The sequence below is a fragment of the Oreochromis niloticus genome, linkage group LG22, assembly GCF_001858045.2.
Source record: "Oreochromis niloticus isolate F11D_XX linkage group LG22, O_niloticus_UMD_NMBU, whole genome shotgun sequence".
Classification (NCBI taxonomy): Eukaryota; Metazoa; Chordata; class Actinopteri; order Cichliformes; family Cichlidae; genus Oreochromis; species Oreochromis niloticus.
In genome coordinates this window covers 11668993-11686238 of record NC_031985.2, presented here as the reverse complement: position 1 = coordinate 11686238, position 17246 = coordinate 11668993, and the positions used below count along the sequence as shown (strand labels likewise).

Sequence of the window (17246 nt, the reverse complement as noted above, 5' to 3'; positions counted from 1 at the left end):
TTTTCTGGACCGGCTGCGCCCGGTTTTTAGACAGCATTCAGGCCTAGATTATGAAGAAGCCCCAGAGAGACCATACCAACAGCAACTAAAGAACGCATTCTTAAACGGTCTCCTTCCCCCAGTTAGAGCCCACGTTGAAAAACACTGGGTAACAATGAACACTGGTAACTTAGCAGACGCCCTGCAGTATGCAGAACATGCAACCCGAGTGGTAAAAAAGAAAGAGAAAGGAGGTGTTTTCACTGTGGATCCCGAAACAGGATTCATAGCATTTGCTGGTGGATACAGAGGACAGAGACAAGGACAGCAGAAAGGACAGGGAAAGAAAGTGGTGGTTATAAGGGCTATAAGGGAGACAGGAGACAAAGGGGTGAGAGAGACAATCGCTGTTATATTTGTGGAAAAGAAGGTCATTTTGCAAGGGACTGTAGGTACAAAAAGGAGGATGACTCAGGAGAGGGTCAGAGTAAGTGACTAGAACAGGAAGTAAAAGAAGAAACAGAAATTTTCAACATAGAACAGTTGCTCCTAGGTTCTGAACACAAACCTACAGTAACAATCCATGTGAATGGCCAACTCATGACCATGTTATGTGACATTGGAGCATGTAAAACCGTGCTAAATCAAAAGCCCAAAAAACTAAAATACTCAAGTGACACCCTGATAGTTAAATCTGCGTCAGGCCACACCAGTGTTAAATCACTAACAGAAGAACTGTTACTAGCACACCATGAAAGCGGCAGAAGTTGTAAAAACCAATGTATATATGACCCATCCTGCCCAGTCAACCTTCTGGGGAGAGATGCTTTAGAGAAACTAAGGATCGGTGTAGTGCCAGGGCTAGAAGGCATGTACGCTAAACTAATGTTACATGAAGAGCAAAGTCCTGAGGCCCGTCAGCTCAATGTGTGTAAGGGACAGGGAGAACCCTACTATTATTGGACACTAGACCTGCCTCCATTAGAACCCTTGCAGCGTATAGCAAATCGCTACTTGCCAACCCATTCAAGAAAGCTAGACTTTGCTGAGTACCACAACACCTTAAGGTTCAAACAAAGCCCAGGTCATGACCCCATATATGACCAACAAGTGCACAAACTAGGACCACAGAAACTCACACTGCAACACCTCTATGTCACCCAAAGCGGTAACGCAGTGTGCTCTGTAATACAGCCAGGAAAGGTACAAGAGCTAAACAGGATGCCAAAACCACATGTGTCAGTAGCACACAATGACGACACGGACTGGAAAGACTTAGGCCACATCCTCACACAGGTGGAAAGGGACAGATATGAGAAAACTGAAGAAACACATGAAGGGTGGCTTCAGGGCCGTAGAACAGGATGTATGAGGTACACATTAGGGTGAGTACGCACGACACAGCCAGCAACCCATATGACTGACTGCGCAGATGCACACATGCATGAAGTTAGTGAGGGCTGATACACACTCTTTTCCTCTAGTTCTCATCCAGAACTAGAGGAACTACCTGCTAAGCTGTGGTCTACAGGACCAACAGACGTAGGACTAATTAAAGGAGCAGATCCTGTCGTAGTAAAAACCACCACAACTTACAGGCCAGTAAAACCACAGTATCCCCTCACAACAGAGGCCAAAGCAGGAATAAAACCAGTAATTGCAGACATGGAAAAGGCAGGCATTTTGAGAAAAACAACTGAAGTAACCTGTAACATGCCCATTTTCCCAGTGAAGAAAGCAAATACGGGAAAGTACCGTCTAGTACATGACCTCAGGGCAATAAATGAAGTGACAGCACAGATCCCACCTGTGGTAGCAAATCCACATACAATTCTGAATCAAGTGACCCCCAAGGATTATGCAAATGTGCTGCACACCAGAAAGACAACTCAGAAGTCACTAAAGGCAATAACTTTGCAGATCAAGCAGCAAAAGCAGCAGCACAACAACCTATAGACACATTAATGTCTGACTCCTCAATACAAATACCACTTGATGTGCTTATAAACGAACAGAAAGCTGCACCAACTAGAGAACAAAAGAGGTGGTTAAAATGTGGAGCTCGGCTGGAGAATGATTTGATGACTTGTAATGGCAAACCAGTACTACCAAAATCCTTACACAAAACAGCAGCATTAGTGACACACGGGTCTACTCACGTGTCGACGGGAGGAATGGTAGATATACTCTCTAAACATTTCTACACCCAAGATTTCGAAACTTCAGCAAAAGTATTTGTCAGAACATGCATGATTTGCCAAAAACATAATGCACAGGGAAACCTCAGACCGAGAAGAGGTAATTTTCCCACACCACCTCATCCTTTCCATACAATCCACATGGATTTTATTGAGCTAAATGAATGCCAAGGCTCAAAATACGCTCTAGTGATCATAGACGTATTCTCAAAATGGCCAGAAATCTATCCAGTAAAAAAAGCAGACGCCATCTCAGTTGCAAAATGTTTATGCAATCACTTCATTCCAACTTATGGCATCCCCACTCTGATAAGATCAGACAATGGGACACATTTTGTTAATGAAGTAATCAGTAAGGTCTCTGAAGCACTAGGATTTAGCATCAAACACCACTGTGCTTACCACCCTCAAAGTGCCGGACTCGTGGAAAGAACGGCACAATAAAACAGAGACTGAGAAAATGCATGGAAGAAACAGGGAGACCATGGCCTGAGTGTGTAGGCCTAGTAAAAATGTGGATGAGACTGACACAAGGTTCTCAGAAACTCACACCTTTTGAAATCATTCACGGCAGACCATTTCCACTGCCAATTACAAGTGAGCCTATAGATAAGTCAATAAGAGAAACCACACTAGCCGAGTGGATGACTAAGTTACTTGAAAATAAAGAGATTGTTCTGAACAACCAACTGCCAAGTGACATCTCTCCAGTGTCTTGCAGGTTGAAACCAGGTGATTGGATCCTGATCAAGGTACTCCAAAGGAAAAATTGGAGTTCACCAAGGTGGGAAGGTCCTTATCAGGTGCTACTCACCACTCCCACTGCCTGCAAAATAGCAGAAAGACCATCTTGGATCCATCAAAGCCACTGCAAAAAAGTGAGTGACAACCTAAACGTTTAGACGCCGACACCCCTAACTCCTGGTGATCTACTGGTGGAGGGAGGGCTGATCGGGTATACCCCGCCTTCTTCTTCTTGCCAGTAGTCTACTCATCAGGGGTCACAGGTGTGTCTGGTCATCATGAAGACACTCGTCCTCCTAGTGGCTGCTGTTGCACTCCTGGTGAGTTTATTAACACTCACCCGAAAGAAAAAAGATGAACAACACCACCTGCAGACAAGATGGACGCATGACAACTCACATCTCCGTGATATGACACAAGACCACATTCATCCATGGATGAACAACGCATGGTATCGATATATACATGACAGCACACCCAGAAAAGACTGCTATGTTTGCTCCTACATGCCCCCAGCGACACAATACGCCACCCTGTATGCGAAGGGAATGGACATAATTCAAGCAAAGTGTGCCGCGAGCTACGCCAGCCTTGGGTATCAATTCCAGGGAATCGTGGTCAACCATGAGGAACCTCTCCAGATAGGACTGCGAAATGGCACATGTGACGAATGGTTCTGGGTTGACCTGAAAGTGAAGCACAGAAGTAAGGCTAAATCATTCCCAGTCTTTCTTGAAAACAATGGGGACTTCCGTTTTCCGGCAATGGAGTAAGGTGTGTCGGCCACTAGCACCTGCCTAACTTTTTCAAAATTGTACTTTCCGAGCCCCATTTTGCTGTCAGATACGAACTTTTCGGGTCATTTATGAGTGTTACATTGGTAGGATGTCCAAGGGAAGGAGACAGATCGAGAAAAACCTTACTGCCGAGAGTTGTGCTAACGCTGGCGCAGCAGAGGACGCTGGCGCAGCCTTGAACCCGGCACTTGTCGCCCTGCTCGAACAGCACAGAATAGCCATAGCCGCAGATTTTAAGGCTACATCGGATGTAATTAATGATAAGCTGGACAAGATTCAAGCGGAAGTTGCAAATCAAGAACTACGTATTGGTGAGCTTGAATCAAACGCAGCGGATGTGGTTCAGCGTTTAGCAGTGCTTGAAGCTAAGTATGATTCACTACAGGAGGAAAACAAACTTCTCAAAACTAAACTTTCCGACCTGGAGAGTAGAAGTAGACGGCAGAACATACGTCTGGCGGGCCTGCCGGAATCGGTGGAGCCGGGTCCACGGCCAACTGAGTTCTTTTCCTGGCTGCTGGTGGAGGTCTTCGGTGCACAAACTTTGCCATCTCCTCCGGAGCTTGATAGAGCCCACCGTAGCCTTATGCCCAAACCGGGCCCTGATGGGAGGCCGCGCTCAGTCATTATTCGCTTCCACCGCTTCCAGATCAAAGAGCTGCTGATGAGGGAAGCACGGAGACGCCGAGGGACGTTGGAGTATTGTGGACATAAACTCCAGTTTTATGAGGATTATAACGCCGACGTCCAGAAGCAGCGAGCCCAGTATAAGGATGTTATGGCCGAGTTGTACCGGAGAGGCCTCCGTCCTTCCCTCCTTTTCCCCGCCAGGCTCCGTATTACTCTTCCAGATGGGAAAATTCGGCGTTTGGAGTCAGTTGAGGAGGCTTCTCGTTTCATTCAAACTATGGAAGAAAACCAAAGCTCTCCATCCTGAGTTGGACACTGTAGACGGTCAGAGCACTCACCCTAATTTATAACTATAACAGGTCGGACTACCCTATGTGGAGTCCTCGTTGTGACTGAGATTATACAGCCGCGATGTTGGTATAGCAGTATATTCTTTGTTGTTTTGTTTTAAGTTAAAACTGGTTCGTTGTTTGGCTGATTTGTTTTTGTTTTCTCTAATTTCTTTTCTTCGTGGCCTGAAAACTGAGACCCTGGTTCGAGTTTAGGGGCCAATATTCAAGGGTGCAGGTATGATGCTAGTGGTACGGGGAGCTCCTGACTAATATGGGAAGAAAGCAGGGGCTTACGCGGTTGCTTTTTAATGCAACCTGCTGGGGTGATATTGGTGGGTGGTATTGTTTTAGTTTGTTTTGGTTTTTTTTTTTTTTTTTACACAGGGATATGTTATTGTATTGCATTTTCTTTCTGGGGCGGGGTTGGTTGATATGTTTTCTGTTGTTGTTGTTGCTGCTGTTGTTTTCGTCCCCTCTCTTCCCTCCTTGGGCAATTTTGCATATAATAATGTGGGACTTCCTTGATGAGTGGTAATCTTACCTTTGTTAGCTGGAATGTGAGGGGGTTGAACCACCCAATAAAGCGAAAGAGAGTCTTATCACGCTTGAAGCAATTTAAGCCCGGGGTAGTTTTTTTGCAAGAGACTCATTTGCAGGATTCAGATCACTCACGCCTGGCGAAATGTTGGTCAGGACAGATGTTTCACTCTAATTTTAATGCAAAGGCTAGGGGTACAGCTATTCTTATTGATCAGAACATCCCATTTGTTTCATCTACTGTTGTGTCAGACAAAAATGGACGGTTTATAATAGTGTCTGGTAAACTTTGCGACAGGTTTGTGACTTTGGCCAATCTTTATGCACCCAATTTTGATGATGTGCAATTTTTTCAATGCCTGTTCTCACACCTCCCGGACTTAAATAGTCACTCTTTGATTTTGGGGGGCGATTTTAATCTTTATTTGCATGCGGTTTTAGATCGTTCATCCCCCAAACCGGCTACTCTTAATAAATCTGCAACTTATGTCAAGTCTTTTCTTGAAGATTATAGTCTTACGGATCCCTGGCGGTTTCTGTTTCCTACTGGTAGAGACTATTCTTTCTTCTCACATGTACATCACACCTACACTAGAATAGATTATTTTTTCATTGACAATTTGTTAATTAATAGTATAAGATCCTGCAGCTATGAAAGTATTACTGTCTCGGATCATGCCCCCCTTGTGCTCAAAATAGCTTTTCAAGGCTGCGACTCTGTGAGAAAGCTCTGGAGATTGGATCCATTGCTGCTCACGGATGAACAATTTGTTTCTAACATCTCTTCTAAAGTTAAAATTTTTCTTAACGAGAATAGAACACCTGGTATGCCAAACAGGACGGTGTGGGAGGCTCTGAAGGCATTTCTGAGAGGAGAAATCATTTCAGTGGCAGCATTTAAAAGACAGTGTGCACAGCGGGAACAGAGGCTTATTTCAGACCAGATTTTAAACATTGACAGGCAGTACGCTCAGTCACCATCACCGGCACTATATAAAGAACGCTTAAGTTTACAAACCAAACTCAATCTACTTTCCACTCGACAAGTGGAAGGATGTCTGATTAGGAATAAGAGCGATTTTTACGAACATGGTGGAAAGACCGGTAAGCTTTTGGCCACTCAACTGCGTGGTATTAGGGCTAAACAAATTATAACTGGCGTAAAGGCGGACAATGGAGTGGTGACTAGGGATCAGAAGGCGATTAATGACATTTTTTCTTCATTTTACTCTAAGTTATATAACATCAGAGTCTACTGTTAATACAAAAGATTTACATGGTTTTTTTGACTCCATTGATATGCCCTTGCTCTCCCCAGAGCTCAGACAGACTCTGGAAGCCCCTATCTCAAAGGCGGAAATTCAGGCGGCAATAACATCTATGCAATCTGGGAAATCTCCTGGTCTTGATGGATTTTCTGCAGACTTTTATAAAAAATTCTCGGACGATTTGGCTCCTTTCCTTTGCGAAGTTTTTACAGAGTCGCTAGACTCTGGGGCACTTCCTTCATCATGCTACCAGGCCTGTATCACAGTGTTACTTAAGAAGGGCAAGGACCCGACTGACTGTGCTTCTTATAGGCCTATATCTCTGTTAAACACGGATGTTAAAATTCTGTCTAAGTTACTGGCGCACAGACTGGAAAAAATTCTACCTGCTATAATCTCTCCCGACCAAACTGGCTTTATTAAAAATCGGCATGCCTTTTTTAACATACGGCGACTTTTTAATATTATCTATGCCCCTGGCCATGTCGTGCCTGAATGCCTTATCGCTATGGACGCGGAAAAAGCATTTGACAGGGTGGAGTGGGAATATTTGTTTTTTACTTTAGAAAGGTTTGGAATGGGCCCCTTATTTTGCTCATGGATTAAACTTCTTTACGCAAGCCCCACGGCTTCAGTGGTAACTAACTGTCGCTACTCTGATTATTTTAAGCTCCACCGCGGAACGAGACAGGGCTGCCCTTTAAGCCCATTGCTTTTTGCCCTCGCAATTGAGCCATTAGCAATTGCAGTCCGTGGTAGTGGGGACATAAAAGGCATATGGAGGGGGGGGATTGAACATAGAGTTTCACTGTATGCTGATGACCTTCTCTTATTTCTTTCCAACCCGCTTACCTCCTTACCTGCTGTACTTAATATACTGAACGGTTTCAGTCAGCTCTCTGGATACAAAATTAATATGAATAAGAGTGAACTGTTTTTGATTAATGAGAGGGCTCGGAATCTGGATTTGGTAAATGTTCCCTTTAAAATAGTCACAGATCACTTTGATTACCTTGGGATATGTGTCACAGAGCAATTTAATTGTTTGTTTAAGAAGAATCTCCTCCCCCTGCTGGAACAGTGCAAGTATATGTTGTCTAGATGGTCCCCATTATCCTTATCTTTAATAGGTAGGATTAACTCAGTGAAAATGATGCTACTTCCAAAATTCTTATATGTCTTTCAATGCCTCCCTATCCTGATTCCAAAATCCTTTTTTAAATCTTTAGACTCACTAATCACTTCATATATTTGGAATGGTAAAGCTCCCAAATTGAAGAAATCTATTCTTCAAAGGCCCAAGTCGGTTGGAGGTTTAGGCCTACCCAATTTCCAGTACTATTATTGGGCCGCCAATATTAGGTGTTTGTTATATTGGAGACACTATCATCTCGAACCGTCACCACCAGTTTGGGTTGCCATGGAGTCATATTCAAGTGGGAAAATTTCTCTACCTGCGACTTTGGGTTCGTCACTCCCTTTGGCATCGCCTCTACCCAGTAACAATAGAGTTGTCCAGCAGTCTCTTAGGATTTGGTCTCAGTTTAGGCAGAGTCTGGGTCTCCGGGCTTTCTCACTTCAAAGCCCAGTTGCAGCAAACCACTTATTTGTTCCCTCAGTGGCAGATAATGCTTTTCATATCTGGCATAGAAAGGGCCTAAAATCCTTTGCAGACTTATATGAAGACAGACAATTTGTAAGTTTCTCTCAAATATCCACCAAATTTGGCATAGCTGCAGCTCAGTTTTTTCGCTTTTTACAGGTTAGACATTACGTGCAGAGTGTGACAGCAGAATTCCCCCAAATGCCTCCATACAATCCAGTAGATGATTTTTTAATGCTCAAACCAACTTCAAGGGGTATAATATCAGCCCTCTACAGCTTAATTTCCAATTTACAATGCTCTTCAATAGCTGCTATCAAATCTAAATGGGAAGAGGACCTTACCTTTCATATTACGGATGAACTGTGGGACTCTATCCTTGGCCAGGTTCACAATATATCAATGTGTGCTCGACATACACTTATCCAATTTAAGATAGTTCATCGGGGGCATTGGTCCAGGGAGAGGCTGGCACACATATATCCAGGGGTGGACCCAGCCTGTATAAGGTGTGGGGGTGCTCCTGGTACATTGTTTCATATGTACTGGTCCTGTCCTTCGTTGTCTACCTTTTGGAAATCTGTTTTCCATACGATGTCTGAAGTCGTGCAGCATCAAATTGAACCAGAGCCACTCTGTGCTATGTTTGGTGCGGTCCAGAATTTGAATCTGTCCAGCTCCAGACTCAGAATATTAAACTTTTCATTACTGCTGGCTAGGCGAGCTATATTGCTGAAATGGAAAGACTCTTCTCCCCCTTCACACACACAATGGCTAAAAGATGTATTGTCCTGTATGGATTTAGAAAAAATTAGATATACAGTTCGAGGGTCTAAAAATAAATTTTATAAACTGTGGTCTCCCTTTCTGGACTTTTTTGAAAGGCCCACAACTACTGTTACTGAGTAGTCCAAGGAAACACCCCCCCCCCCCCCCCTTTTTTTTTTTTTTTTTCTCTCTCTTATATGAGTCTATTTGTTGTTTTTCGTTTTTGTCTGTTTTTTTTTGTTTTTGTTTTGTTGGGCTGCAGGCAGCCAACTATTTGTTGTTTTAAGGGTTAGGGTGGGAATAAGATTGAAATTTTGGAAAATTCTGAAGCATTTTTTTTTTTTGTATACATTATATTGAAACCTTTGTTTAATAAAAAGACTTTTGAAAGAAAACAATGGGAATTTGAGCCACAGCCTATGCTACCGCCAAGAGAACGGATCCACACCAATGGGAAACACCACCAACTGCAAAGCAGTACAGACACACGCTCCTGGAGGGCCCGTGAAAAGCAACAACATCTCAAATGGCACCTTCTGGGTGCAAGGGATGGCCTGGATCTGTGGCCAACAGGCCTATTTTATCCTTCCTGGGAATTGGACAGGTCAGTGCGCTCCCATTTTCATATCTGACCACACTTTCAAGATAACCATGGACGCCACGTCAACTTCAACATCAACAACAAGGAAAAGACGAAGCACCCCGAACCTCAAGCAGCATGATTCTGTGTGGGGTTCCGATGTCCCAGAGGAATTCAAACTTTGGACTGACAGACAGAAAGTTATTCACGCACTCTTCCCATGGGTGGGGGTAGGAAAACACGCTTTAAGGATAGAGACTCTGAACTACCGCTTTGGACTTTTTCTGAATGCTTCATGTAAAATCGACACACTTTTAATCTTACGCAATGGGTAAGTGAACCGACGCATTTAAAAGGTCATTCGCTTGACCTAGTTTTGTCCTACAGTTTGGATATTTGTATAACGGATATCAAGGACTCTGGGATCTCTGATCATTCTGTGGTTATGTTTAATGTTATGTTACGACATATGGAGCTTAACTGCGAGGGTCCCTTAGGCCAGATGCGCTCAATTAATTCTGAAACCATTACTAACTTCTCTACTCTTTTCGCCAACTCTGCGCTCCCCGACTCCGTCTGTCTTGTGGATTTATCGGCTGACGAGCTTACCAACCTTTTTAATTCCACATGTTCCTCTATTCTGAACACCGTGGCTCCACAGAAGACTAAACGTAGTAAGTCGTCATGCCAACCCTGGCTGAATGAAACTACCCGTGCACATTCGCACCTCAACGCGTGTCCAAGAAAAATCCATCGCGCGTCAAAATTGCATATTTTGAAACACGTGTATGCACAAAATGCAACACAAAAACTCACGCGCGTGGTTTTTTCGCGAGTCAAACGTGCCAGACGCGGTACACTGACGCGCGTTTCAAAAATAACTCCAAACATCCCCCAAGCAGAGGCCAGGAACAGCTACAGCAAGCCATGACCACCCCAACCTCTCCAAGGGGAACGAGGACCCCAGGACCAGCCGCAGCAAGCTGCTGCCTTCCCGGGAGCCTTCTGGCTTCGCCCTTCTATGGTTGCTTTCAGGCCAGGGAGCCCCAGAGCCCACTTTGGGGCTCTGGGACTCCCAGGCATGCAAGCACACCAGAGTCCCTAAGGCTATCTCCTGTGACACCATACACCGCACGACCCCAGAAGATGCCATAACAGAGAAAAAAAAAACAGTCAAATGTGCAATGAACTCACCCTCGGTGTTGTCCTCCAGAAGTCTCCCTGGTGACGTCTCCCAACGAGGTAACCAAAAGGCGGTAAGTCTGTCAGGGTCAGTTTTTGTAAGACTATGTACCGTGACGGTTTTGCTTGTTAATCGTCATTCTTCATTCGTTGGGTTCACTTTTTAGGTCAATTTGGGCCCCATTTCCCGATTGCTCGTTAAAAGACAAACGTTTTGATGTATAATGTCCCACATACTCTGTGGGAAACTATTAAAATTAGGTGGTAAATAATATAACCCGGGCATGATGGGAAATCTATTCAGGCTGTCCCGTTCATAGGTCTTACGTCCTGTTTCCTGGTGGGCTTAGAAGTAGGGGCGGGGCTAGGGTTACTTTAGCATTAGCGTCTATGTTAGCACCCCTAGGTTAGTGTTTCAATCTACTTCCTCAAGGTCTATGAGTTGTTTTATTTTGTTTTTGGGCGTATTTCCGTTGTTAGCCTAGCTTAGCATTAGCTTAGCATTAGCATCTATGTTAGCACGTGTTTCAATCTACTTCCTCAAGGTCTATGAGTTGTTTTATTTTGTTTTTAGGCATTTTTCCACTGTTAGCCTACCTTAACATTAACATTAACATTAGCTTGGCATTAGTATCTATGTTGGTTAGGGATGTGAGATAGAACGCAACCCGGGTTAAGAAATGGCGTCAAAAACGACGTTTAATTATTCAAAACTCTCACATGGCGCCCTGAACGCACCATCCGAGTGACGTAAAAAGCGGCGTTCAAAGACAGACGGAAACGCCGTTTTTTCCGCCACTCGGCAGAAAACGCCGTTCAAAGATGCATAAAAACGGCGTTTTTTACGGCGTTCTGTGCCAGCTGTAACGGCGTTTAAAACGGCGTTTTATTGAAATTATGCAGGGCACTCCCCATGGTTCCCTCATCCAATTACTTTCAACTCATTTCACCCAATCAAAGAAGAGGAAGTGCAGACCACACTAATGCATCACCGATTCACCTTGCTGCTAAGTTAGTGATGGTGAGATGAAGCCTCATGATGAACTGAAGCTTTCCACCCAATTGGTCGACTCATGGTTCGAAGCATTGTGATGATTCATTTGCTCTACTGCGCCATCAAGTGGACAATTCAAGTGAAGCGGGCTCTGTGATTATAATGATGTGTAAACCTCTAAACTGAATAAATAAATTGTTTTCATGGTTATTTATCCCGAATATTGTCTCAGTATGTGTGATACAAAAGAGAAAGTGGAAACTATCAGGACAGAGTTTTGGTATTATTGTGTAACTGTTAGCCTCAGACAGTCAGTCAATAGTATAATTCAGATCATAGATCAGTACATTTACTTATTTTTATAACTATAAAAAGAAAGCTGACACTTTCGAGACTTTATCTAATCTGTAAGCATCACAGCAGATGCCTTTGTGTCAACGTAGCTGAGGCTAAAACAGAAAAACGATTTTATAAAAATATTCAGCAGTAGATCAAAACTGAAAGAAAACCATTAATCAACACATTAACATTACCTGATGCTGCTGAATTGAAGCAGAGCAAATTGCAGAGGTTTTATTAGACACACACCTTAGCGTTTTGCAATTTTGCATTATATTAAAAAGTTTAAATTTGTTTAGTAGCCTATTGAACGGCAGAAATTAGGTTTTCTTTTCGGAAGTATTTAAAAGGGAAAAAACAGCGGCCGACAGCGCTGTAAACAACGGTAGACTTATGCGTAACCAACAAGCGATTTTATTGTATCCTCCTTTGTGTGGTCGGGTAAGGTTCCTAGAATTTCCAAAAAACATCTTGTTAAACATAAGACTTGTGGTGGCCTTGGACTCCCAAATTTTAGATTATATTATATGGTTGCACACTTAAATATTTTTTCATTTTGGCGAAGGTGTACTCCAGGTGCTGATTTGGAAGGACAGCCTTCATGGTTGATGATGGAACACCTGTCTTGTAGACAAACTTGTCTTCCAGCCCTGCTTAATAGCCCGATAAAAGTGAAGAATACACTATATGGCAGAAATCCTGTAATTCAAAATTCAATTAAGGTCTGGAACCAACTATTGGGCACAGTAAAGGCTCCTAAAATGTATCTGGATGCTCCAATTTGTAACAATCATGCCTTCAGACCTGGGCTGGAGGACATCACGTTTGTGACATGGCAAGGAAGAGGGATTTGTTCTCTCAAAGATATTTACATTGATGGACGTTTTCCATCTTTTCAGCAATTGAGGGTGAAATTTAATCTTCCTAATTCACATTTTTTCAGATTTTTACAGTTGAGACATTTCATCAAAGCATCTATTCCACAGTATGATTTGATTCCTCGAAACTCAGTGCTTGACAGCTTCGTGTCGGTTGAGCCCTACACTAGAGGTGCTGTGTCTCGCTTTTACAGGGCCTTACTAGATATATACAGTCCTTCATCTGATACTTTTAGGGAGCAGTGGCAGGAAGAACTGGGGGTGGATGTTACTGATGATGTTTGGCAGGAGTGCATTAAGAATATATATTGTAGTTCTATAAATGCTAGATATAATCTGATCCAATTTAAGGTTGTGTATAGGTTGCATTTTTCTCCCACTAAAGTGGAAAAAATATATAAGAACATTTCAGCCCTCTGTGTTAAGTGTTCAAGTGATCGAGGAACTTTATCTCACCTTTTCTTTCAATGCCGAAAACTGCAGCTTTTTTGGAATCATCTGTTTGATTTTCTGACCAAAGCTATTGGCAGGGAGGTCCCATGTACCCCCTTAGCAGCATTGTTCGGGGTGTCTGAACCGGGATGGGCAAGGGACAAGACAGAGACGCAGGTTGTGTCAATGACTACACTTGTGGCTAGAAAGCTGATACTTCTCTGCTGGAAGTCTGATAAACCTCCTACCTTCGAAATGTGGTTGAGAGAATTTGGAAATGTACTCCATCTGGAGAAAATCAGGTTTACCTTGTCTAACCGAGAGAGAGTGTTTTATAAGATTTGGCAACCAGTCATTAGCCTGATGGATAAACTTAAGTGAAATGTACTCTGTTTTAACATTTATATATGCTGTATTACCACCTTGTTGATTTGCTGTCCACCTTCTATTGTGTTCTCTTGAAGGTGGTCGTTGTATACTGTCCAATTATAAAATCAATAAAAATATATTGAAAAAAAAAAAACAGTAACTGAAATAACAAATCATTACAACAAAGAGCATCTCTGAACGCACCAAACCTTGAAGCAAATGTGTCCTATAAGCTAAGAGCAGGAAACTGAAGGTACAGTTCACACTTACTCACCAAAATCAGATGACTGAATACTGGAACAAAATTGCCTGGTCTGATGAGTAAAAATTTCTACAATGCCATTTGGATGGTATGGTTGGAATTTGGTGTAGAAAAACAGGAAAGGATGGATCCAACATGCCTCAAGTCAGTGGTTCAGACTGGGAGTGGTGGTGCAATGGTGTATGAGATTTTCTTGCCACACTTTGGGCCTGTTATCAGCAAGTATCATGTACCTGAGAAATAACCAGAGTGCACACATGTTCTGGTAACTACTTCCTGCAGGATAACACACCATACCACAAAGCTCATCTCAAACTGGTTTCTTGAACATGACAATGAGTCCACTGTACTCGAATGGCCTCCGCAGTCACCAGATTCCATCCAAAGAGAACCTTTGATATTCACATCATAGATGTGCAGCAGCTGTGATGCTGATGAGGCCAATATGGACCAAGACCTGAGGAATGTTTCTGTGCCATGAAGAATTGGGCAGAAAGGCACTCCAATCAGGTAATGGCAGAATGTACCTATTAAAGTGGCTGGTGAGAGTACAGTTGTGGTCTTGGGAAAACTCCACTCGGTCACTTTGAAGGTTAATGATTTGGCAGAATGCAAAAAGCAGTGCAATCCTTTGTAGCCAGACACACTTCAGTCAGTAGCAGCGTCTGAATTCATCCATGATGAAGCTTTAATAACAAATGAAGAATTTCCATCAGGCTTGTGAACAGCATGCCCTAATTATTTTTTTAAAATTAATTTTACTTCATGAGTAGGCATTGAAGTTAATATCAATCTAAAAGGTCCTTAAAAACAAAGAATTTAAAGACTCTTTTTTTCTTCATGTGTAAGCAAAATCGAGGACCTTCATGACAGAGAGAAAGGCTGATGCTGAAATTTTTTTTATTTTAGAAAGCTTCTTGTTATACAACAAAAAAGTAACAGTGATTTTGCATTCACTGTACATCCATTATTCAATAAACAGTTACATACTCTACAAACAAGGCTTTAGTAACATTTTTCTTTTTATTCCTCCACAAAAGCAAAGACAACCTCTCTACTCTGCTGCTTCCCCATCAGGCGACGGTTCATACTGCATCAGCTGGAAGATGAAGAGGAAAACGAGAAGGTTAAAGGTCACAGAATCAGGACCAAATACAGACATGTGATTATCTGTAAACGCTCACCTTGCTCCTCAGCTCTTTGTTCTCCTCCATGAGCTCGTTGTATTTCTGTTGTAGATCAGCCAGCTCTGTACGAAGAGCCTCTGTGTCTGCTGGCTCTGGACCAGCTGCCCCAAGATGAAGCTTTATGAAACTGTTGCCATGGTTAAGGTTAACCAGTGCATGGAAATTTTAGTCATTAAAAATATCTAATTTCATTAGAGCAGAACAAGGTCCAACTCTGTTCAGCCTGTTAATTCAGGAGACAGATGATCCAGTTTGTAGGTATGGGAAACTGTTGCAGGAGAATGACTCCTTAGCTTAAGAACTGATGGCCTGTGACAGACTCACCCACTGCAAGTATGTGTGCAAGTAGATTAAATCAAATCCCCTGAACACATTAAAAAAAACTTACATTTTAAATTTGCTGCCATAACAAGAAACTAGCTTTTTCCACAATAACACAGCTGAGTGATTATTTGATCAAGTCTACATCCTTGCAGTTATACTGAGATGCACAGAACATCAGCATATCAATGAATTTTGATGGAGTTCATTTCCCCTCTCTACATGGCTGTAGAATTGGAGATGTTAAGATATTTATTGTGAATTAAAACTCAAAGTCTTAAAGGCTACCATTCATCTCTAAATGGAGCAGGAGTCACCTCATTGCCCATCTGAAGGTTTCAGGAGATGATGGTGCATTTAAATGATCAAATTGTCTGCAATCATAACATTTTAAGACTGATAATACCACAAACAGTGCAGTGGTTTAACCTCTAAACCTGTTTAGATTGAGTGAAATTTTGTGAAAAAGTATTTGCCAACTTCCAGATCTTATTTTTACACATTTGCTACATTTAAATATTTCACATGATCAAACAAAGAACCTGAATGTCCACTTCTTAATGACTCAAATAATAATTAAAGTTTTGGAAGGCTTTATCTAGTCAAAGTTTGGACTTAAAGTGGCAACTGAAGCTCAAAATCCCTCAAGTGTGGCTGAAGTAAAACAGTTTTGCAAAGAAGAGTGATCCAAAATTCCTCCACAGTGATGTGAAAGACTTGTTACTGGTTATACCAAACAGTTGCCTTTCTTGTTGGTGGCAAAACCAGTTATTAGGTTTAGGGGGAATCACTTTTTCCACATAGGGCCTGGTAGATCTGGATAACTTTTCCCCCTTAATAAATGAAATAATAATTTAAAACGTGCATTTTCCACTTACAGTTATATGTCCAATATTAAAACACATGAGATCTGAAACATACAAGTGTGACATATCTTTTTTGCTTTGAAGATATAGGTGAGCCACATCAGGAACTGATTGTTACCACCTGTGGTTGTAGTAAGGCTGCAAAAATGAGAAAAGGATACTCCAGGGCATTGTTAGGTTTCTCAGGCTCCTCATAAAGAGCAACTAAAACTGCAAGAAAGAGGGGGACAGCACGGATATCAGTAAAAACAAATTAAAAGACTATTTCACAGAATGTATTATCGTTAACGTCAACAGGCCGAACAGGTGGTCCATTTACCGCTTGTTAAGGTGTCGAGGACTCCAGATTTTTCGAGGTATCTTCTAAATTGTTCCCGCTTCGACTCAGAGGCCTGAAAAAAGACAAATAGTTGGATGACACATAAGTTAGGAGCCCATTCATACGCCGACATAAAGCAAGAACGCTTTAAAAACTCTGCACTCCCATGGTGCCTTCACTGCCTTCCACCGTGTTGACGAGCAGAGGTCATGTTGTTATGACGCTAGCTAGCTAGTTTGACAAACTTTAAATATTACCACGGAAAACATAACAACTACAGAAAGTAAGGCCAAAAATACTTACTCTATATTGAGCCATGACTTCAATAATAGCCGTGTAACTCCGGGTCGTCTACAATGTGCCAAACGGCCAATAACTTGAGACTAGCTGCAGCTGTTTGAATGCTAGGCAGGAGGTGACTCTGTTGCCATAACAACACATCCAACCACGCGGAAATGAAGTTTTTCCAATAAATAATCAGCTTGTAAAAGGAGAAGAAAGACCACAGAGTAGCTGTCAGAATAAGATAAATTTAAACAATAACGAAACGTAAGTTTTTCAGTTTACGAGCAAACTACTGAAATGCCTCAGACATCGAAACTAGACGATGAAGCTATGTTGCCAGATTTGCACCACAGACATACAGAACCTACCATAATAT

At 42.4% G+C, this 17246-nt stretch overlaps 1 protein-coding gene across 1 annotated transcript; it reads right to left on the bottom strand.

Annotated features, from left to right (window-relative positions):
• Window positions 1-14775: 14775 nt before the first annotated feature.
• mycbp (MYC binding protein) lies at window positions 14776-17211 on the bottom strand. Its single transcript, XM_013266367.3, has 5 exons — window positions 16889-17211; window positions 16586-16658; window positions 16428-16476; window positions 15077-15206; window positions 14776-14991 (listed from the first exon to the last, which is right to left on the bottom strand). The coding sequence occupies exons 1-5, from the start codon at window positions 16901-16903 to the stop codon at window positions 14947-14949; spliced, it is 312 nt and encodes a 103-aa protein (XP_013121821.1). The 5' UTR covers window positions 16904-17211; the 3' UTR covers window positions 14776-14946.
• Between the last annotated feature and the right edge of the window lie 35 nt (window positions 17212-17246).